Below are 23663 nucleotides of genomic sequence, written 5' to 3' on the forward strand. Positions count from 1 at the left end.
ACACACACTGGTGGTTCTGTCTCTCCTGTGACTTGACAGCTCTCCTTCCCGCTTTCTAGCCCTGTGAGGTTGCTCTGGGCACCTGGCCTGAGTAGACAGTCACATTGCAAGTTGTAGAATTTGTCCATTTGTGTGATTTTCCCATTTTCTACCTCAGTGGGTAGCCTTTTCTCGTTATAAGTCAGGACTCTCGGTTGCAAGTGACAGAAATCCAACTTTTTCTTGTTTAAGCAAAAAAAGCCATGAGGGCTCAGTCTCCACCTCTTCCCTCTGCTATCCTGTTGCTTACCACAGATGCAGTTCTGGCACCCAGAGAGCCACGATGTCCCAGCAGGGCTGAACCTGCAGTCTCTCAGAGTAACAAAAGTCCCTCTTTCTCCGTAGCTCCCACAGAAGCCCCAGGCTGACTCGCTGTTCCCACTTGCATCCACCCCCATGCCTGATACAAGCGCTGTGACCAGACATGGGGAACACTCATGACACAGCACTGAAAATACTCTGACCAGAGAAGGTCCAGAGACAGAGACAGAAATGAGGATAAATTAGAAATGCACTCAGGTAGTAGGTAGACATGTAGAAGATGAGGAGTTTGCATCTGAGCCCAGAAGCTGAAAGATCTAGAGCAGTGCTTTAAGGGGCAGCCACAACATGAGGAGCAGCTCAGGCTAGAGTGTAAATCCACACAGCCTCCCTTGGTGTGGCAGCCCGCTGAAAGAGACCACAGAGTTAGTGACACAGATGATATACATTCTCATATAAGCTCATCTCAGCATGAACTAGAAACAGCTGTCTGAGAGCCAGCCTGCAGACCACACTTGGACCAGTGCTAGTCTAGAGGATATGGGGAGTCCCCAGGTGGTACAGATGGTTAAGTGCTTGACTACTAGCTGAAAGGTTGGCAGTTCGAACCCACCCAGAGTCGCCTAGGAAGTAAGGCCTGGCGATCTGCTACCAAAAGGTCACAGCCTTGAAAACCCTATGGAGTAGTTCTACTCTGCACACATGGGGTCACCATGAGTTAGAATCAGCTCAGCAGCAACTAATAACAAGAGGATATGAACATATGAATATGTTTCTAAAACTAAAAAAAAAAAAAAAATTCAATTTTAGAAGCAAGTCTGTCTTGGGAGAGTTTGGAAAATGAACACATCTTAGATTTTGGGAAGGGCAGCATCAGCCTTGCCCCTGAGAGTCATAAGTGAACAAGTATGAGACCATGGAAAAGCAAACATGGAAGGAGCATGAATTCTTATACAACAACCCATCCTGGGAGTTTGAAGTAGGTCCCAGCTGAGGCTGTGTCCATGGCAAAGGACAAGCCCATCTCAGATGGGCCCGGAGTCTCAGCAGCACAGCCGATCACAGGAGTCTGCCCTGCAGGTGGTCGGTGTGGTTCTTGGAGCCCTGGTGAGCTGGCAGCAGATGTGTGGAATGGGCTCCAGCCCAGAGGCACCCACAATGCACCTTGGGGTGATGGCTCCTACCCTACCCAATGTCGAGGTCCTCTCTTTCTGCAGCAGGCATTCCTAACCCCATCAGCCGTTACCAGGGCACAGCTTGCCCCCTGGTCACCTTTCTTCAAGGGTATCCTGTTTAGCTTTGTTTTTTATCAGCACGTAAGGCATATGGTAACAAATACGCCTTCCTTCCACCCTTACCCAGGATACCGGTTCTCTCCTCTAGAGGCAATCATGTTTCTAGTTGTGTGTAAACCCATCTAGAAAGATTCTACTCATATTGTTAAGTGCGTGTAATGTGTCCCTCTCTAACCTAAAAAGGAGCACACTATACCCACTGTTCTGTGCATTATTTTTCTTTTCCTTATTAGTATATCTTAGACATTTTTAGGGCAGTGGTGGTTCAGTGGTAGATTTTCACCTCCTGTGTGAAGGCCTAGGCTCAGTTCCTGGCCAGTGCACCTCATGCACAGCCACCACCTGTCTGTCAGAGGAGGTTTGTGTGTTGCTATGATGCTGAGCAAGTTTCAGTGGAGCTTCTAGACTAACACTAGGAAGAAAGACCTGGCAATCTACTTTGAAATCAGCCAGTGAAAACCCTTGTACACGGGGTTGCTATGAGTTGGTGGCAGACTCAGTGGCAACTAACGACAACAGACAGACATTTTTTACATATTATCAAACAGAGTTGCCTCATTTTTTTAAAGGCTACATGTTCTTTCCTTGAAGGGATGTGCCTTAATTTACTTCTCAGTCCTGGGTTGTGAACAGTGTGTTGTTTCCCCTTTGTGCTATTACAATTGCTGCTGCAGCAGAGGCTGCACAGAGTGCACGTCCCCTTACCCCACCTCCACATGTGAGAGCAGGTCTGTGTCTCCTGAGAACGAAGAGCTTCCTTCCCAGGACCAGACACCCGACTGTGGTATATATAGGCAGTCCTTGCACGGGGGGAATGTGCCTCCTCACCAGTTCAGTTCAAACTTAGTCAGAGGCTTAGAATGTATCGGTTGCTAGACACCTGTGTGTCAGGAAAGCACTAGGAGTGTCTGAGCACATGCGGAGTTGCAGACTCACCCCCTCCCAGTGTGGTAGGACAGCTGGCTAGAACAGGGACAGCATGCAGCCTAAGCAGATGCCCATTTACCTGCTGGGATCCATATCTGCAGCCCATCCCACCTGAACAGCCCTGCAGGACCCTGATTCATAGGGGTTTCAAGTTTACTTAGTACCATTTAGTGTTCCAGGCAGTAGAAGAGTTGTAGATAAGGTCATCCTCCAAGCCACCATGGGATTAAAGAGTCTTGAGTATGGGCCGCAGATTCGTAGCTAGAGAAGCCAGGCAAGCATGAATGAGCCAAGTGGGGCTAAAAGAAAAAGTATGCTGGACCCTGAGTATGGGCAGCAAGATTAACCATGGCCTCAATGCCAGAGGGAGGTGGGAGTGGTGGGAATGGGGCAGATGGAAGCCCCGAGGTCCTATCTGGCTGCAGCTGACTGTTGCCATGTGGGAGTGGGGCTTGGAATTGCCAGAGCTGCCCGTGGCTTAACCAATGCTAGAAACACAGATTTATACTTACCACCTATGTTAAAGCCCAGTCAGCCAAAGACCATCAGGTACAAGGTTGTGGTCCAACAAAAAGCAGGCTTCTTGATGCACCAAGGAAGGGCACCCTGAGAGCTATGGAATGCCTTCTGTCATAAGCGTAGGAGGGAAGCGTCTTTTGTAAAGTTTGGGCTTCCATGACAGATTCTGAGGCAGGTCTAAGGGAAGCGGGAATAGTTCTGGATTGGTTGCTATTTCTGAGGGTGGGATAGAAGTGGGGATGAACTAGGGTTGGGTGCTGAGGCTGGGCAGTTGAGCAGTTGGCTATCCCCAGGAATAAAGAAAAACAACAAAGCAGGTCTGGGCCTTAATGGTAAGGAAGCAGTAGTCTCGTAAAGAGGGGCCGTTAGAACGTGGCACAGCTGTTGCGGCCTTGGAAGGAACTGTTTCCGGTCGACAGTGCAGCTGGTTTATCTGAGCCTGTCCTTCCAGCCTGACTAACAATGAGTAGCAGAGCGGCTTTTTTCAATCTGAGTACATTCTTATTCCTTCAGGACCAGACAGGTGTTTACTCTTTCACTTCCCAAATTTTTAACGGTGTCAATTAACGCAGTTAAAAAAATACATTAGGAGCTTGAAAAACCTCTAAGTTTAATCCCACGGGACAGATGTCAAGAAAAACAAAAGCCAGACGTGAAGATGTAGCAAGACAACAGCCCATTGTTAAGAGCCCCATCTCGTGAGAAGAGAGGGTGCTGGCAAGCTCCCCATTGCAGGCTCTGCCTTCCAGAGCCACGTGTCTAGACCCATAACAAAGGGAATAGAGGCTGGCCACCTGGTCCCCTAAAAACAGAGCAGGCAGTTAGTGCTGCTGTCAGATTAAATAGAAAGTTTCACAAAAGCACTGGGAAGAGTAAGAAAGGAAACTGTTAGGGCTCTGACAGAACGTGGTCCTCTGAAATAGTTTGAGATGAAGATTCCGCCCTCCCCTGGCAGCCCCGCCTCCAGAGACTCCCCTCCATATCTGCAAGAAGGCTCAGGCCAGCTCTTCAGACCTAGTGCTGCCCTGCCATGCCCTCCTGCCCCCACTTGGGGAGCGCTCAGAGCACGCCAGCTCAAGGGCAGCCCAGGAGCACTGACCAGAACTAGACATGGAGGAGCCAGACACAAGCATGGAGATGGCTCCTCTGGTTTGTGCTGGTGGTCAGAGAAGAGGGACAGAAAAGAGGCCTTAGGGTTGTGGCCTGACTGGGCCTCCCTTTGTGCCCCCACCCCCACCCCCCGAGAGTCTTAAGTGTCTTTTCTCCTGCTGTGTCCTTTTTACCTTGAAGTCTGGCAAGTCAGACTGGCAGTCAGAGTTTGCTTTCCTAGTACAGTGCCACAGTCCTCAAATCTGGATTGTCAATCCTGAAAGCTGAGCTGCTCGTCACCAGGTCTGTGCAGAGTGGGGTTGTAATGGCAGGGGTGCTGGACCCAGGCAGCATCACCTGAGGAGCATTACCTGAGGAGTTGCCTCCTGCCCACTGGCTGAAACAGGCCCTAGGGTTCCCTCTTGGTGCCTTCTCCCGTCTTCCCTTCATCTCCCAAGCCCATCCCAGGTGACAGGAGAAAAATCCTGTTTTCAGACCCCTCCACCTGTTACCCAAACAGCTTCCCAGTTGCTTTATTTCAAGACCACTGGGATTCTTCCCCACCTTATGCTCCCCAGAAAAGTTCTTGTCTATCTGGCTCCCATCCTGACCTAGTTTCAAGTCTGCCCATCCTGGGCAGCTCCTCTAATCCCCTCCAACTGCTGGGCTGTTTCTGCAGCCACCAGTGGAGGGAAGGAGCTGCCTGCTTGCTGAGCAGTAGGAGAGGCCAAGAGGGTTTTTCCTAAAGGTTCAGTTTTCTAATCCCTTACATAGAAGTCTAGCCGTGTCCCTCAGAGCCCTGCCATTTTTACACTTAGATTAATGTAACCTTGACAGTTTAGACTAACCTCAATTTTAAGGACAGACCCAGTCTGTTTCCCCCAGAGTACAAATAACAGTGTTCTATTTGTTTTAATTCTGCCAATTTAGACTGTGTTCAGTCCTGTCTTTTACATGGAAAACGAAGGAACTGTTCTAATACAAAGGGGAGTGGAGTGAGACGACATGGCTGTGCCCTCCGGGTGGGTCCCTGGCCATAGCAGACGAGCAGGTGGGAGGGAGCGGGCTGGGAAAACATGCAGACACAGTTCCTGAGCAGAGCCAAGCCCTGGCCTCTTCAGACGTGCAGGAATGTGAGCCCAGAGGAGCCAGAAATTCCTGCCATGCAAAAACCCTTAATTTGTAAATGATTGCAGCTGTTTCAAAATCTTTTTAAAAAGCCTTGCAGGCTAGTCTGATTGAGTCCACAGGCTATTATTTCTCAGCCTTAGACCAAGGTGGATATGTGAGCCTCTGTGATTAGATGACTCTAGAGGTTATAAAAAGGTGGAAAGCATTTTGTTGTTGGTAGATGCCATCAAGTCGATTTCAGTTCACAGTGTCCCCATGTGAAAGTAGAACTGCCCCGTAGGATTTTCTAGGCTGTAATCTTTTTTTTTTTTTTAATCTTTACGGGGGCAGATCACCAGGCCTTTCTCTTGCGGAGCCACTGGGTAGGTTCAAACTGCCAGCCTTTTTGGTTAGCAGCCAAGCGCTTAACCGCTGTGCCACTAGGGCTCCTTTGGGAAGCATTTTAGAACATCATTATTGTATACCTAATTTATAAGTCCTGTTATCCTCTCAAAGCCGAACAATTGCTGTTTTGTCAGTTTTATAGCCTCTCACTTGTTTTTTTTTAATTGTACTTTATATGCAGTTTTACAGAATAAACTAGCTTCTCATTAAACAGTACACATACTGTTTTATGACACTGGTTAACAATCCCACAACACTATCCCTTCTCCACCTTGGGTTCCCTGTTACCAGCTTTCCTGTCCCCTCCTGCCTTCTAGTCCTTGCCCCTGGGCCGGTGTGCCCCTTTTGTCTCGTTTTGTATTATGGCTTGTCTAATCTTTGGACGAGGGCTGAACCTCAGGAGTGACTTCATTACTGAGCTAAAAGGGCATCTGGGGGCCATACTCTTGGGGTTTCTTCAGTCTGTCAGGCCAGTAAGTCTGGTTTTTTTTTTCAGTTAGAATTTTGTTCTACATTTTTCTCCAGCTGTCTGTCTGGGACCCTCTATTGTGATGCCTGTCAGAGCAGTCAGTGGTGGTAGCCACGCACCATCTAGCTGTATTGGACTCAGTCTGGTGGGCCCTGGTATCTATGGTCCTTTAGTCCTTTGGACTAATCTTTCCCATTTTATCTTGAGTTTTCTTCATTCTCTCTTGCTCCTGAAGGGGTGAGACCAGTGGAATATCTTGAGGTGGCCACTCACAGGTTTTTAAGACCCTAGATACTACTCACTGAAGTAGAATGTAGAACATTTTCTTTATAAACTGTTATGCCAGTTGAGCTAGATGGTCCCCAAGACCACGGTCCCCACAGCCCTCAGCCCAGCAGTTCCGTCCCTCAGGGAGATTGGATGAGTCTATGGAGCATCCATGACCTTGTCTTGTACAAGTTGTGTATAGCATCTCACTTCTGTTGGTCTTTTTTTTTCTTTTTTCAAGGTCAAAGCTGAAGATGGAAGACATAAAAGAAGTAAATAAGGCACTGAAGGTACTGGATTATTGTTATTAGCATAATAATCACTACTGATAGCTCTCAGCTTGTGCTAATATCCTTTGGGTTCCTGTATTTTCTCACAAGTCAGGTGAGAAGTTGAGGCTGTGGTGGCTGTCACATATTTACAAATAAGAAAAATGCTGCCCAGAGTGGAGATGCTGAAAAGTGGCAGGACCAAAACTGGAACCAGCCTGCTGATTCCAGTTCCTCTGCTGTCAGCTGCACCAGACTGGGCTGTGGGACCTGGAGAATTGGCCTGGGCCACAGGTGCCCTAATGAAGGAAGCTAAAGGGGCAGAGAAAGGCCCAAGAATTAAGAGAGTGACAACCTTTCCTCCAAGTGAGGGGCTAACCAAAAGGAGGGTGGTTCAAACCCACCCAGCCGCTCTGCGGAAGGAAGACTTGGCAGTCTAGTTCCACAAAGATTACAGCCTAGAAAACCCTATGGGGCAGTTCTACTCTGTAACACGTGGGGTCACTGAGTCAGAACTGACTCGACGGCAACCAGCAAGAGTGAAGCTTACCACTGAGGGAGAGCAGACACAGTGATGTGGCCCTGCAAGGGCAAGAGGGGGCGTGGGACGGACACTCTAGCCACCGCCACTCCCTTCCAGGGCCAGGTGCTCTGCAGCTTGTCCTGGCAAGCCACCTTAGAGCGGGGAGTGACCGCCAACTCCGTTTAAGGGCAGCTTCTACCCTTTGGCCTCAGCTCTGTCACAACAATGCAGTATCAGTCCTCTTCCACAAGGCAGCGCTTTGCTTTATCCAGAGCAGAGATCCCAAGTAAAAACTTACTTGCCCAGTTTGTACACCCAAGTTTAATGTGTCTGGTTGTCTGATTTCCCAGCCTGGAGTTCTAGTTAATAGTTTGTTGTTGTTGGCTGCCATCAAATTGGTCCCTAATTCATGGCAAGCCTACATACAATGGAACAAAACACCCATTCCTGTGGCACCCCTGTGATCAGTTATGGATCAGACTCTTGGGATCCATAGGGTTGTCACTGGCTGATTTTTAGAAGTAGATCATCAGGCCTTTCTTCCTAGTCTGGAATCTCTGCTGAAACTTGTTTAGCATCACAGCAACATGCAAGCCTCCACTGACAGACGGTAGCGGCTGAGAATTTAGTGCATTGACCAGGAATCAAACCCAGGTCTCCCATATGGGAGGCAAGAATTGTACCAGAATCACCAATGCCTCATAGTTAAGTTAGATCTAGTTAACATCAACTTATTTTATCCTCCCTTGTAGACTGAAAGGTCCTCGGATCTAAGTGCTGTGAGTGGTTTATACCCCTGTGCTGCCCATGGTGTTTACGCAAAATAAGGACAGCTAACGCAGTGACTCTAGAGCCGCAAGGAGCTATTTTATGTAAGCTAAAAGCCCTGGGCATACCTTCGTAGCTCCAAGGGCATGGTACTGTCATTTGCAATTGTAAGGACAACTGTGTATCACCAGAAAAGTTACACCAACACATGCTAAGGAGCCAGATAAGTACATCACACCTCTGACTTCTCTGGAACACCTCAGTTCCTGAGGCAGAGTAAGTCACATATCCTTGTTTTCCTTTAGTAAGACCTTTCAAAGCAATCTTTCAAACCTGCAGCTGCACCTCTGTAGAGCTGTTACCAGTGTTGCCAAGGAGGAGCAGGTGTTGGGCCAGGTGTTGGGCATGTGGGAATGGCTTCCTATGGCTTGAGGGCATCTGCTTTCTGCTGCAAACTCCTCCATCTCTGCAGGGAGCAGTGACACAGATTGTTCTAGTCTCATTTGGCCCTTCTCCCTCCTGCCAGTTCAGCAAATCACTTCGGATGGTGTCTCAGGGTTTGGGGCTATAAGCAACAGTCTGACTCATTACCTCAGCCAAAAGGAATTTATTGAAAAGGGTATGGGTCTCAGGTCGACAGGAGGCTGAAGAATCTGGCTTGAGGCCAAGTGGGCAGCCTGCAGAGACTAGGGAGTAAGAGGAGAGACAGCAGGCCCTCCAGCTGAACACATGGACTCTGCTATGGCCAGGGTGGGGGAAGGACCCCTTCCTCACAGCCCTGTTAGGCCACATCTAGTGGAGACGACCTAATTGCTTAAAAGGAAATCAAGGTGCTATTAGGAAGCAACAGTGGATACACAGCTAATTGTCACCCTTGGACTGAGGCCTAAAATGGGATTCTGGTGTTTTCTTTCTCAGGGCCACACTTGGCTGAAAGATGACGAAGCAACACACTGTAAGCAGTGTGAAAAGGAGTTCTCCATTTCCCGGAGAAAGGTACGTGGGTGAAGCTATACCCACTGGCCCCGGGGCTTGAGTTGCTCCGTGCCAGGCTCATCTCTCTGGCCCCACTTTCCCATGCTAGACTACCACATGGGTTGGAAAGGCCAGGTGCATTGCCCTGGGATTGTGTTCACTGCTCTGCCATCACCCTGCCAGCTCTCAGAGAACAGCCCCAACTCTCTTGCCCATGCCCACCTCTGAGGGCCCTGGCCGGTTTGTCACAGGCCGCCTGTGTCCGCCATGCACCTCTCAATGACTGGGAAATTTGTTTTGGACTTGGGCTTTCTCGAACACAGAGCTGCTTTTGGTTAAGTATCACTGAAAATCCTTTATAAGCAACAGGACCCAAACCTAACTAACCTTGGCAAACAGACTCTAAGGGGGAACCTACAGAATAGCAGGTTTCAGGACAGGCACCAGAAACTGAGTCAGTCTGGGTAAGGCCCCTCTGCCATTTTTTGCTTATGCCACCTGCCTTCAGCTTCCAGAACAGTACTGGCTCCCACTTTGGTCAGGGTTGACAGTCTCACCAAGACCAGTAGAGTGACAGGTGGGGAGCACATATCCCAGAAATTGAGGGCCACTCATAAAGCTAAGGAGAGTGCCTGCTGCTTTGCACACCACTGCTATCCACTACCACGTCGATCTTGTTCTCATCTGCCTGCAGTAACAGCCTATCTCTGTGCAAAAGAGGAAGAACCCTCACCGTAGGCTCAGAGGTACAAGGGCAAAGAGCTCATCTAGAAACAACCCTCCTGAGGCTGCCCTTGAGATTACACTTGTCCACAAGGCCTGCTAGAGGTTTTGGAGTCCTCTGACCTGAAATGGTCAAGTTCAAGGTGTGACTGACAGGGATAGGGTAGTTGGCGGAAGCAGTCTGTACGGCAGGCTCGGCTGGGTCCAGGAGGAGCAGAGGGGCTGGCTAAAGACCCTTGGGATGCAGCAATTCAAGGGAATGAACTGAGGCTCTTTGTATATAATGACGTGGACTAACTATTCATTGAAGAGCAGTGATACACAATGAGAGCCTTTTGTTTTAAAGAACAAAATATACCTACATTCACGCAAGTGCATGCATACATTTTACAGGAACGTAAACATGAAAGTAAAGGGAAAGGCCTGGCAGAACTCATTCCAAATTGATAAACATCCTCTGGGGGAGGGATCTGGGCGTGTTTAGATAACTAAAAAATAAGTGTTTAAAGGTTCAGGTGTACAGACAGCATCTCACCCATTTGAGGGGGAGATGCAGCCGGTCCTGTGAGTGCCTTTTCCCTGTCCTCTAGCACCACTGCCGCAACTGTGGACATATTTTCTGCAACACGTGCTCCAGCAACGAGCTGGCCCTGCCATCTTACCCCAAACCAGTGCGCGTGTGTGACAGCTGCCACACTCTGCTCCTGCAGCGCTGCTCCTCCACCGCCTCCTAAGGACCACCCGGACCTCCATCCTCAGGAGTGGGCAGAGGCAGCCTTGGAACAGTGCCAAACTCTTTGGGTCTCAGGGAAACACCAGGATTTTGAGAAGTTTGTTGTTTCCCCCAGAGAATCAAGGGAAAGAATAAAATCCTCACCTGGCCTGCTGGCGCTCTTGAACATAATGGAACTGGAAGCTGGGCGCCTCTACTTTTTGAATTGTATGGAATCAACTCCTCTGGATTCAAACTCTTCTCTCACTTTATTACATCACTGGCTTTTGTTCATATGGAACTTCATGGTTTTACTACTATCATTTTCAACTCTTCAACTTAACCTCTTTAGCATTTCTAGGGAGTCATCAGTTTTTCTCCCTCCCCCACCCACCGTTCCTCCCAAAAGCCCTCTGATTTGTCCACCACTTTCTACCACACCAGGGTCTGTCAGCGTGCCTTCTCCGCTTCAGTCGGGGTTTGCCATTCCACACCCTTGTCAATACCTAGCACTGCCCCATAATAAAATCAATTATTTTTCACTCTGGTGCAGAAAATGAGCTTGTGTCCATTTTGCAGCAGCTTGCTAGCCATCCCCTTACCTCTGGCTGGCTCTGGAAGGATGCCCTCAACTCAAGAGCTGTTAAGGTGAAGGGCTGGGAGGTTTTCGGAACATCACCCAGGTGGGAATTGGCTAAGTCTGCCGGCTCTGGGGCTCAAGCTGTGTTGCGCCCAGGTGAAGCAGGGTCAGGTTGGGAGCCTTGACACACAGTGGGCATCCACCATGCTGTGAAATCCACTAGTGAAAAGAACTAACCTTAGTAAGCTGTTGGATCTCCAAAATTGCTCACTGATAAAACAGGGAGTTGATAAAAATGGTGGGAAAACACCTGATGGGCAGTTTTCTAATCTCAAAATGTTAAGGACAGGTGCTGTTTGTGGAGCTATGAGGACTGGTCACTCCCCCCACCCCCATATCAGAGTCATCAGTTAACACGTCAGTCAGTGGTCTAGAATTTTTAGGCTAGAAAACATGCATAGTATTGTTGTATGGACATCAAACAAGTCAGTTTTCTGGGCCTCACCTCCTCCCGCCCTCAGCCAGACTATTTTCATTACTCCTGCCTTCACTTCCCAGGAGGCCCCAGGCTTCAGCCTCCACCAGCCCCTTCCTTCCCTCCAGTGCTGTGGCCTAGTCTGAGCTGTCCCAGTCCCTGAAAACATGGCTTGCGGCCCAACTGTTCCTTCTTGGGCTCTTCTTTCCCTGTGGAAGGCTCGCTCACCACAGGTACCAATACTTCTGTCGTATGGGTGGGAAATCTGGAAGGTTCAGGAAGGTTACAGTCCAGAATTTACCCCAGGACCTGCAGCTAAGGCACTGTGCAGCCCCCAAAGCCAAGTCCTTCCTAAGCTACTGGTTTTCAGACCACTTTAAGAAAGGTACATGGTGGCTAAAGCGGCTGCTAAGGACCCCCCACTTCCCCTCACTTAACCTGAACAGCTGTTTTTTAATCACACCAGGTCCCAACTTTTTCAGAAAGTTTGCTTATTTTTTGCATTACCCCAAAACTGTTCTAGTTATCAGGTATCTGTACCTCATTTTCAATGCACCCAATATGGACTCCAACTTGCTGGAGGGCCTTAGGCAAGTCACTTCACTTCTGAGCCTGAGTTCCTTTATCTGCACACAAAAAAGCAAGCAGGGTAATACCACCCTACTTCAGACCCTTTGACAGTTGGTACGTACCTGAAGGGCCCACCACTGCCTGACCCGTAAGTTCCTCTGCCTTTATCACACCTATCTCCCACCCTCACCCCCCACCTCAAGCAACAAATGTTCAATACACATTATTCACAACAGATCCATGTACCGAAGTTTTCAACATTTACCTACCTGAATGGAAGATTCCTTTTCTCCTCCAACTTTAAATTTCCACACCTGATCTTGGGAAACCCTTCACTCTCTAGTCTGGCACCACCTTCTTCCAAACTAAGGAATGAGTTCTAAGGCAGTGCCAAGCCTAAATGTGTGCTATCAGTCACCTCGGGGGGTACGGGGGAAGTCCTCTTTGAGATGCAGGTTCTGATTAATAAGAGGGTCAGGAGTATCTGAATCATTCCTAACAAGCTCCCAAGTTATAATGCTGGTCCACAGGACACAAGATTCTAAAGAACCAGAGTGGTTCCAGGTTTGTTTTTTTTTTTTTTTTTTTTAAATAAGTACCAAAAAAAAAAAAAAAAAATGGTAGTGGACTTACATTTCTTTAGTAAGTCCCCTTCCAATAGGCCAAGTTTTTTGACAAAAGATCTTCCCATGTTCCTAGATTCAAAACAAGTTAATTAGAAGGTCCAGGGAAAGAGACTAACCCTCCTCCAGGTCCTTTTCACCACCAGGTCTCTGTAGTACCTAAAGTGTCAAGGAACTTGGCCAAGAGCTCAGCAGCAATATCATGCTTAGAACACTCAGCTGAATGCCAACTCTCAACATTAACTCCCTTGAAAACTCTCTCTAGACCTGTTGGAAGACAAAAGCTCCATGACATTGCAAATGAAACATTTCTACATCACCAGCCTGAATCCAGACCTTTCCCTCCAGTGGTATGCAACTAGGACATAGCAGGTCATGCAGCAGGCCAAGAGCATATACCTGAAGGGCTCTTCATGCCCATCTTTCACATGCAACACTGCCATCCTTAGCTGCACTGGCTGATTCTGAACAGTTTTTCAGAGTGAATAAATCTAACCCATACCAACACCCATGAACAAAGCTGAGAAAACTTTCAATACTGTTACAGAAAAAACTCATGTGTGACACAAGCATATGTACCCATCGCCAGAGTAAACTCCAACTTACAGTGACCCTTTGTACCTAGCTCAAATTCAAATCTCAATACAAGTGACTTCTGACTATAAAGGGATGAATGAGTGGCAGGTTCTGCAACTATAGTGCTTTTAAGTAGCTACTGAAGGTAACTCTGGGGATACATTGCTTAATCCAACCCTAGAGAACTTTTATTTCCCAGTTAAGAGTTCAGCTGCTAACCAAAAGGTTGGCAGTTCAAATCCACCAGGCACTCCTTGAAAGTGCTGTGGGGCAGCTCTCCTGTCATACAGAGTCACTGAGAGTCAGAATCGACTCCATAGCAATGGGTTTGCTTTGGTTTTTATTTCCCAGCAAATATCATTTGAGTTCTAACCTACCACAAAACAGGAAAAAGTTTCCACACTTAAGATAACTTGTCTTTACCCTCAGTTCTGCTTGATATTCTACCCTCAGGAAGTTTACAGGGAATACATTTTGCTCTTAAGTGGACTTGACTGTTAGGAAAGAGGCAAAATATGTAAAGACATCAACTTGAAAAGCTCCTTATAGAAGACATCCCACCATTAACAAAATTAAAAAACCACAACCAGATTCAAAAGGATAGCTTCTAATCCCCCCCACCGATCTGTTACTTCCTCAGCTATGCCTGAAGGAGGGCTTCTGGACTGCAGGCCATGCAGTTAAGTCCACTCGTGCCTCTTCCTTTGCTCTGTGCAAGTGCTTTAGCAAGTTAGGGAGATTCAAATCAGGTTACGTGCAGCCAGGCCAAACATACAGCCCTTCAGAAAGGGCCCCCAAACTATGTTTACCTTCGTTGCACCGGAGGGAAGAGAAGTCTGAAGACATCTACACAACAGCCTCAACTGCCGAGCCTCTGCCACAGCTACCACTGTCACCTACGCCCCAGGCAGGAATAGAGCACCAAGAAACAGTCCACATGACACTGAAGCATAGACAAGACAAATTGCAGTTTTTAAAAGGAAGATTTATTTGACAAGTTTCACTTAGCGCAATACACCTAAAAGGAAATCACAATGTAAGTTTTAAATCAAGGCCTCAGAATTTCATACAAACACCAAGACCAAAATTCTAAAGTACTGGTATTGCGTCTCATTTTCCCCGTTAACTTAAAAAAGGCTTAAACTTACGTGACTTACAGGTTATTAAATGAAACTAGAATTAACAAACATGCCAAATGTTTCACTTTTAATTGTAGACACAGCTCCTATATTTAAGTATTACAAAAAAGCATGTCTTTCAACATGCACAGTGTTCAATGTAATGTGGTATAAGAGCAACATTTAACATAATTGAACTGCTTTAACCTAAATACAATTACTGCTTAAGTAGTACATCCTACAACTAACTCAAGAAAAGCTGAAAATGGTTTAACAGTTGTATTTACTCAAACTTTGTTGTTACACCTAGGTGTATTTCGTGTTCAATAACACTGAACCTGAAATCATTTTAAAACAATCCTGATTTCCACTTAGAGTAAGCATAAATCACAAGCTTGTATTGCAAAACTGTTAAACTTAGAAGTTTTTTTTTGTTTTTTCTTTTTCTTAAAAAAAAGGTTGAGACCAAGAGTCAGTGATCAGGATTACATTCCCCATCCACCACTCATACTGGACATGCTAGACATCCCTCCCATTCCATTCACTCCCATAGATGCACGGCTTCCACTACTGTAGTAGCTGCTGTTCACTGTTCCTTGGCTACCTGCAAAGAGATCAATTTGACAAGTTAGGAGAAGTGTCACATTATCAGTCGAATAAAACAGAGCATTCCAAGAAAAAAAATTAAAGGTTTTTAAAGAGTACAAATGGCTGCTGTCCAAGTGGCGAGAAGCATGTTTGGGAAAGGGGAAACCCGACTCCAAACAAGTCTCAATTAACCCCTTTTCTCTGCAGTACCAACGTGCCAGACTCTTGTGCTACCATTTAAATGGATGCTTCAGGATCAACATGGAAAATTAAGTTTAAAGGAAAACTAGTGTTTTTCAAAAATTGCAAAAAAAATTACTTCATGTTGTTTTTAAAGCTAAGCAAGGCATTTCAAAAAAATTTTACCATAAACATTCACAATGTGTCCATCGAATGACATGAATAGGAAGCACAGGGGAAGTCTCTTGCTCTTCCTATTCACAGTGGGCAGGAAGTGAGACGACAAAGTTGGACTAAAGGCAACTCACTATGCCCAAAATGGCAGCCTCCATGGAGTTAAGTCAGAGCCATTGACTGCTATGGGAAGTGTTATTACAACATACCAGTATTTGCTATTGGGAATTTAAATTATATTTCTTGAGAAAATATTTACCTATGCAATGTTTGATTGAAAATCACTGGAGTTTTCCTGTAAAACTTGGTCTGCAAAAGGATTTTGTAGGGTAAGACTATAATACCAAAATCACCATTCTTTAGACCAATTGAAAAAAAAATTAATAAAACTAATCCTAGGTTAACTGACTAGTAAATACGATCCTGAACCCCACCACCATTATTTAAAATTGTCCCTCCATCTAAAATTGACTTAATACTAATCAGCAAAATACAGAATGTGAACTACTTCAATTTGTTTAATAAATGGAGGCAGATGTTTTCTGGCTTGACAGAATTCCAGTGGCAATAATGCCTAATTTATAATATATAAAACACTTCCCCCCCCAGTGTTTGTTTCTGAAAATTAAACTATTAAAAAGTTAGTCAAAAACATACATTTAATAACCCAACTTCTCAGAAAAGGAGCCTGCATATTCCCAACTAAAGAAACCTGCCTAAAACTTATCATAAAAATATAAAGAACCATACTTACCATATCCACTCATGCTGCTCTGACCGCCATAGCCGCCTCCATAACCACCACTGAGCTGCTGGCTAGCTGGGCCACCGTAACTGGACTGGTTTGCTGTTAAGTGAAGAGAACATTAGAACCATGTTCCCAGCGTAATATGGTACCTGGTGGTACCGGGCTTGTAATTCTACTATCTAATTTTCCAGTCTTGACCTGCTATTACTATAACCCTCTGCCTCCATCTGTCTATTGTCTATGACCAAACTACTCTTTATCATGAGCTAATCAAACATTTATAAACACACATCAACAGGACTAAATCCACATGATGCCATAAATAGTCTTTTTATGAAGATTTTATGAAACTATTTGCCTGGATTTAGCGGGGTTTGCCCCTTAATTTCATGTTACAGTACATCAATACATACATATACTGAACAACTAATTATGCCAGCTCATTTTGATGCTGTGCTTTTTGCTAAACAATTTGAGATTTAAACTTTACACTTAGACAATTTATCTAGTTTCATTCTGTACTCCCCTCCCCCAAAACAAAAGTACTTTAATCAGAATTATCTATTCCAAATAGTTTTCTAGCTAATTTTTAACCAAGAAAATTATTCTCCTTGCCTAACTTAAACTTAAATTGTTATGCTAAATTCACTAAATACAATTAACTTAATTTATATTATTGACTTATATAGATATATTTTGGTTTTTAAAAAAACTAACGATATTTACACAAACCCATGCCTCCCATCATTTGGCTACCATAAGCACCACCGCTTGCTCCTGCTGTAGAATTCAAGAAGAGTTCTACATATCTGTGTTCTGAAATGAGAGAAAAGGCATACAAGGTTAGCTTTAAAAAAAAAAAGACACTAGAGTGATATTTACACAAACCCATGCCTCCTAGCATTTGGCTACCGTAAGCACCACCGCTTGCTCCTGCTGTAGAATTCAAGAAGAGTTCTACATATCTGTGTTCTGAAATGAGAAAAAAAAAAAAAAGTTTGAAAAATGTTTGTTGGTGAAAGAAAGCAAAAGGAGCACTTTAGTTCTTTTATGACATGTAAAATCTGTGGACTTCAAATACTTGGGTAAAAAAATTCTGGCTGCTTCTCTCAGATGACTTATTTTAACTAATGCATTAATTCAGGTTGCAAAAACTAGCCTTTAACTTTAAACATTCATCTAGTTTATCAACCAAGGACATACTTCAAGTCAGTGTTTTTTTTTTTTTTTTCCCCACAAGTCCCTTTTATTCACACTTAAACTGCCACAGGTTTTCAATGCATCCCTAAGAATCTGTTAGAAGACAAATTCTCATATACCCCTTTTCTTAATCCTCTACCACACATACTTGGAGATGTTCAGTCACTCAAGTGCAGTATGTCCACACACAGCTACCTTTAACAAGCCCCCAAAACACTTCAACACACTTACGCATATTTGCTTTGTCTTTTGACATAGCTGCCACAGCATCTTCATGAGTAGCAAACTCAACATCTGCTTCTCCAGTTACTCTGCCGTCAGGACCAATTTCAATGTGTACTCTCACAGGGTTAAGCGGTGAAAAGAACTAAATACAAGGCATTTCAAAGAAATCAAGTCAACTTCCTAAAGTTACAAAAAACTAAAACATTTATTAACAGGGTGTTTCGCTTAAGTTGGGTAAGGCTCAAGTTTCTACCACCTTACTCAAGTATCTGACTTGTGAATTCACCTTACACTCACATTGTAAATGTCGTTTTCGGTAGCTCTGTAAGGTAATCCCCGCATGTGCACACAATGTCCTGTCGTGCTCTGGAAAGTAGAACCACCATCCCCGTATCTGTGATCAGACATTCCTGAAAAACAGTAATTGAGGTCTAGATGGACAAGAGTGTAAGTACCCTTCAGGTGATAAATTCAATTCTTACTTTACCTCTTCCAAATCTATCTGACCCAAATCCATAGCCATCGTTATAGCCGTTATAGTCGTCGTAGCCTCCATAACCTGAAAGACAAAAAGAACAGTCAATGAAATGTGAACACAAGACAACATTCTTCTTGACCCTCACATATCTTACTTACCTCCACCATAAGCACCACGCCTCATCCTTTCAAAGCCAGCTCCTCTGCCAATACTGTTATACCCTCTGCCAGCCCCAGGTCTGTCATAGGGACCTGGCCGCTGCATGGCCATAAGTTTTCTGGGTGGATCATAATGAGTTCTAACTTCAGCTCGACTGCTCTTAAAGATTTCAATATACCTAAAGCATTGTTCATGAAGGAGAAGGAAGGGGAGGGAGAAAATAACATTAGTCCACTTCATACAGATATTTAGTTATACAAGAAAACAGTCCAGTCATAGCCACGAAACTGACAAATATTTTAAGCCAGATTTCTTATACTTGCATAGGCAATGACCAGAAATTCACTCTTTAAGAGATTAATGTAAACTTTACAGGAAAAAACCTCACTCCTCTTAGGCATATGGAGCCCAACCTTAGGGGTAGAGAGGAGTACTGTAAATGTTTTATAGGAGGGAAAGAATTCCACTCAACTTTCAACATTTCAAATCTTAAATCCACTGGCAGCATGTATAGCAAGTAGGCTAAAATGCCAGCCTCCACCAACAGTCTAGCCCACACTACACATTTCTTTTCGCCAACAAATACCCCAGCCTATGCTTTTAGTAGGAATCAGCATAGGTAAGCGCATGCTTCAATGAAAAATAGTCACAAGCAAAGAGAATAAAACCTTTTGTGACAATTTCTTGAAAGCTATGCTTATTAATACATATGCAGAATATTTATACAGCAAGAAAAAGTTTGTTGCATTTCAACTTTAAAAACAAGATCAGAAAGTATCACATTTTCTTATGGTAATATTAATTTACTAGGTGGGTGTTATTACAGCTAAAGCCAGGTTTGCATTAACTTTTTTAAAGCCATAGTCTCTCAACTCCAGTGACTGGGTTAATAAATTGGAACGCTTACAACATCAAGGCCAAATTAACTGGGGGAACAATTTTAAAGCCAAAATTTAATTTGAATGCAATGTGGGACTCTGACATAGAAAATTTGAAATTGTGGCAAAACGTCAATTAATTGGGACTATGAAACAGATTTCTTCCTCTTTAGCAGAGAGAATATGGATTTAATTGTTTACCATAAGAAAAGTGACATATCCAACCAACCATCCATCCCCACCTGTGCCCTATTCTTTCCTTGTGTTTCTTTAGAGCCTTTTCAGCTATTTCCTGTGAAGCAAACTGCACGAAGGCCTCCCCCGTACTCCTCCCCTGGAAGTCCACCGGCAATGTTATCCCATTTGGCACGATTTCCAACCCTTCAACCCAAGGACAAATAACCCCAGTAGGGGGGCAATATTAACATCACAAGCCCAGAAATGATTCTTCTTATAGCTTTAAATAAACCAGAATTTTAACTTTAGGTGAATGGTATGCTTTCAACAAGTACTCTTTAAAATATGCATTGCAGTAACATGAAGTTCCATTATTACAAAGTAATTCTTAACACATCCTGCGGCATAATATGTAAGAAAAAACTTGCTTAACACAGGGTGCATTAAGAATTCAACAATTAAGAACACTTATCTATGCAACAATGTTCAGAATTATACAAGAATTTAATAAAGTTTCAAGCATTAAATACAACATTTTACTAAATTCTAGACACACCTTTGACCTCGATTTATATTTCAATGCTTTTTAGTGGAACTTCAAATTTTAAAAAGTTAACATGTTTAAACATTTAATATACAAGTTGAAACATTGCTTATATCATAGTTGACAAGAAAACATACAATCTAAACTCTTCAACAAACAACTGATCTAGACAACACAATCATGCACTCTTATGCTCTAACAGTAGTATGATTCACTTCTGGAAATTCCGTCTATGAAAAATCCTTTCCGTGGATACATTCCCAAGCTTACAAAAAGGGCTTAAAAGCACTTCCTAGAAGATATGAAATTATGTTCATATTTAAAGTTGACAGATAGCATTCAATTCTCACCAATTTAGACAAAAACAATCAAAACAGACTTGATTTCAAATATTCTGACAAAATATTAGGACTTGATATGTAACTAATATTCAAGACTTAAAAACATACTACGCTAAACCATGAAAGGATTTCTTGCTCTTAATTCCAGTTTATTACAACATGAATATTAAGGCTATTATTTAAAATACATTATTAACATTCTGCTAAACATGCAATCTTATAAGCTCTTCAGCATAAAAACATTCAAATACTTTAGGCCCAGAACAATTTCAAAACACTATTAGATTGCAAACATTCTGCCTATCTATGATCACATTAGATTGGCTTCAAGTTCACAGTTCCCTGGCAAAACCAAGCTGCTTTCTGTTTAGAGAAATTAGGCCCTGATATGTTTCTGGTCCCATGACCAATTAAGTGTCTCTAACAACCTAAGACACTTGCCGTAAGTAACAACCTGACTGGCACATCAATCTAACGTTAAGGGAGCTTACCTTTAACTTGGAGTACTTTGCTGAACAACGTGAGGAAAGAAGTTAAGCTGCTGAGGACAACCCTCAATCAATTATCTACTCTGAGCCACAATACTAAATATAGGCAAAATCAGCAAAAGTTACGAGTTTTGGGAGCACTTAATTTCCACCTTTAAGATGGGCTTAAATTATTTGAAGGTCTCCAGGAAGAAGAAAACAGTAATTCATCTGCATAAGCTTACAACTTAAGCATCTAAGCTATCAATTTTAAAGGTCTATTAAATCACATGTTGCCAGAAGCTAGCCAAAACTCACTGCTCAGCAACCAACACTACTACATACCTGAGAAGAACTGAACAATTTCTTCCTTGCTACAGCCAAAGGGGAGTCCTCTAAGCCGCACAAAGCCATCATTGGCCGTGTCAGGACTATTTGGACCAGTATGCTTCAACACCCAATCCATTTCAACGTTGTTTGACTTGAATACTGAAAGAGGTGCTTAGAATTAGTCAATTTCGGAAAGTTAGAAAACAAATTTCAGACTTCCTGGGTCTTTAGATAAGCTAGGAAGAGCTGCCATAAACTCCCTTAGATGCCCATTTCCATGCGGTCAAATACCTAAAATTCAGAAGGGAATAAGACCTATTTGTTTGTTTTATTTACTGTTACTAGGGCAACATAAATCAAACCTTCAACATATCTGTGTCCCATAGTTTCTCTGTCTTTTTTCAGGGCCAATTTGACATCATCTTCTGATTCAAGTTCAACAAAAGCCTCGCCACTTGGTCTGCCTTCTCGTGTGTAGATGAAACGAATACCTTGAGCCCCATTTTGAATTTTACAGTCTGGAAAGAAAACAACTGTTAATATAGAATTTAAAACCAAAAACCACCTCTGGGTGACACAGATGAAATGCCTATCCACACTCCCACCATGAAGTATGACACTTTTATAAAGCCTGGAACAACCAAGATTACGAATTTCTATAGTCTTTCTGATAATTACGGAGTCATCCTCTCTAAAGCTATCTTATTCTCTAAATGATACATTCCCGTTCCATCAAGAAAATTCAATATTCAAAGCAGCTTCTACAAAGTTATTTAAAACATTAAGTCCTCACTATCCAAGTTTCTCCATAAACTTCTCAGCATCAATCTACTGAAGTCTGGATCTTCTAATTTTATGGCATTTTTGGAAATCAGTTTTGGTCTGGCATGGTTGTCCATCCACTTTACCTTACCAGCAGCCACACTGAGATTTCTCATTCAAAACCAAATTGCAGGCCCAACACTCACCTGAACGGGGATCACTGTTATCAAGCTAAAATGATTGAAGTTGCACAGCTGAAGCCAAACCCAGTCTTGCCCCCTGCAAAGTGGCTCCCAGTGTACTTGGTTCTTGTTTTACAGGTCGTTTTCCTTTACCAATGCTAAATTCAGACAGTAAGTCAATACTACAAGCATCTTTCCATATACAACTTCATTATCCTAATCTTACACAAGGAACAAAAGACATTCTGGTAAAAATTACTCAAAAAGCCTACATTATTTCAAGAAACTACAAAGGCAAGCACACTTTCCTGGGCTTCAGTGTCCTCAAACTGTGAAGTGAGCCAGATCAAAAACTAGATGAGCAAAAACTCTTCAATTACCAAATCCTGATTACGAAAATTTCTGAAATTAAGAAGCGACATTTTAACTTCTGAAGCAGAATGCCGCTTTTCAAGGAAATACCAAAATTGGAAAGTTACCCTTACAGTTAAGACATCGCAAGATATTACTATTTACCTGGTCCTGCCAACTTGACTATTTTCTCAAGATTAAGAGAATTTCCGTGTATTCCCATTTATTTTTTCAGAAACCCCGGAAAGCACATACAATGGAAATGCTGGTTTTTAAAGACAAACAAGGAATACAGAAAAAAGAAAAAATCCTCTGGAGCTGCCGCACTCCAAGGTGTCCAAGAGGGCGGGCCGGGCTTTTGCAATTTCCACTGCGTAACAGTGGCCAGTCGGGCGCGAGCGGCCCAGCGCCCACCGCTGCGCCCGTGCCCCTGTAGGGGGCGCCCAGGATTGCGCGCCGCCCGCCCAACCCGCCGCCCACCTGGCCGGGCCGCGAGCTCCCGCCACCCGCTTTAAACTCACCAGAAAAAAAACGCTGCACTTCTTCGGCCGAGCAAGACCAGGGCAAGCCCCGAACCTTCACCACGAATCCCTCTCCGCCTTCAGTACCCAACATCATCGTCCCTTAGGGATCCTGGCGTCGAAATAAGACTGCGAGGTGGGAATGAGGATCAGACCTGATAAATACGAAATCAACTGCCCTCCGCCCTCGAGGCGAGCCGCGGGCCCTCATTAAGTGCCGAGCCCATGCAGGCGCCCCAGCCCCAGCGACTCCAGCCATCCAAAACCTCCTAGCCAGAGATCGGTGCCCCCAAGCAGCTCTGGGCACCCGGTCCCGCTGCACCAAGCAAAGGACGCCCAGGCCCGGCGCCAGCGTGGAAGCCAAGGAAATGGCGGCGGCCGCTTCCGCTCCGCCTCCTCCTCCATCTCACACAATAGAGGCGCGCGGCCTGCAGGCCTCGACCGCCCCGCCAACATTTGTCGAGCCATTCCTGGCTCCCAGCGGCAGCCCGCAACTTGCCGGGGCACCCAGGATCTACTGGAGGTCTGACCGCAAGCAATCCTTACAAAAACGGTATCCTTGGATGGCCCAAGGAAGCAAACAAAGACCGACGAGCACCTACCTGCTAAAACCAATTCAGCGTGGCTGAGACGAAATGGCCAGCCGGCGCCTGCGCAACCTAAATAAGGACCTTTGAGAAAGCTCTGCGCACGCGCAGACAAGTGCCCGCACCGCCCCCTTGCGTCACATAGCGACTAGGCGCATGCGTAACTTTACGAGCGAGTGCGCCTCCCGCCATCAGATTACTGTGCGCATGCGTCTTGGGCTCAGTTCCCTCCTCCCCAAACTCGCCGCACTTCTTTTTGCGCCTGCGCCTTCCCGCGAGTTCTGATCGAGGCTCGGCGGTTTAAAATTTAGTTTCATGCGCATGCATCGTCTTTCAAACTGTTCTCTCGCCTTGCCAGCTGGGGTAGGGGTGGGGAATGGCGGCAATCAGTTCTCTATAAGGAAGGAATGGGGGTGCCAAGCCCTGATCTGCGGTGGGGTGGACCCCCTCCTACCCGCGACAGCCCTTTCTCCGCGCT

General features: G+C 44.8%; 2 protein-coding genes across 15 annotated transcripts in view; one reads left to right on the forward strand and one right to left on the reverse strand.

The window, feature by feature from the left end:
• The window catches only part of RUFY1 (RUN and FYVE domain containing 1), a 75859-nt gene extending 64966 nt beyond the window's left edge, over positions 1–10893 (forward strand). For 2 of the 3 annotated variants that reach the window (XM_049874526.1, XM_049874528.1), the window contains exons 16-18: positions 6623–6671; positions 8860–8937; positions 10230–10893. In XM_049874526.1, coding sequence (XP_049730483.1) covers positions 6623–6671; positions 8860–8937; positions 10230–10373 — 271 coding nt within the window. In that variant the 3' untranslated portion in view covers positions 10374–10893. The remainder of the gene's footprint in view (positions 1–6622; positions 6672–8859; positions 8938–10229) is intronic. The other variant, XM_049874527.1, reaches the window with a different exon arrangement.
• A 3246-nt stretch (positions 10894–14139) lies between these two features.
• On the reverse strand, positions 14140–23276 carry HNRNPH1 (heterogeneous nuclear ribonucleoprotein H1). 12 transcript variants are annotated; one of them, XM_049874538.1, is made up of 14 exons: positions 23201–23257; positions 22599–22727; positions 21145–21300; positions 20798–20941; positions 19166–19304; positions 18045–18223; positions 17896–17967; positions 17706–17839; positions 17415–17550; positions 16896–16955; positions 16740–16799; positions 15990–16082; positions 15495–15544; positions 14808–14897 (listed from the first exon to the last, which is right to left on the reverse strand). In XM_049874538.1, the coding sequence occupies exons 2-13, from the start codon at positions 22693–22695 to the stop codon at positions 15495–15497; spliced, it is 1320 nt and encodes a 439-aa protein (XP_049730495.1). In that variant the 5' UTR covers positions 22696–22727; positions 23201–23257; the 3' UTR covers positions 14808–14897. The 12 variants fall into 12 exon arrangements, with proteins under 12 accessions (XP_049730487.1, XP_049730490.1, XP_049730489.1 ...); XM_049874536.1 differs by having other exon boundaries at positions 16710–16799; XM_049874530.1 differs by lacking the exon at positions 15495–15544 and having other exon boundaries at positions 14140–14897; positions 16710–16799; positions 23201–23276.
• Positions 23277–23663: the final 387 nt, after the last annotated feature.

Source organism: Elephas maximus, chromosome 2 (genome assembly GCF_024166365.1).
Source record: "Elephas maximus indicus isolate mEleMax1 chromosome 2, mEleMax1 primary haplotype, whole genome shotgun sequence".
Taxonomy (NCBI): domain Eukaryota; kingdom Metazoa; phylum Chordata; class Mammalia; order Proboscidea; family Elephantidae; genus Elephas; species Elephas maximus.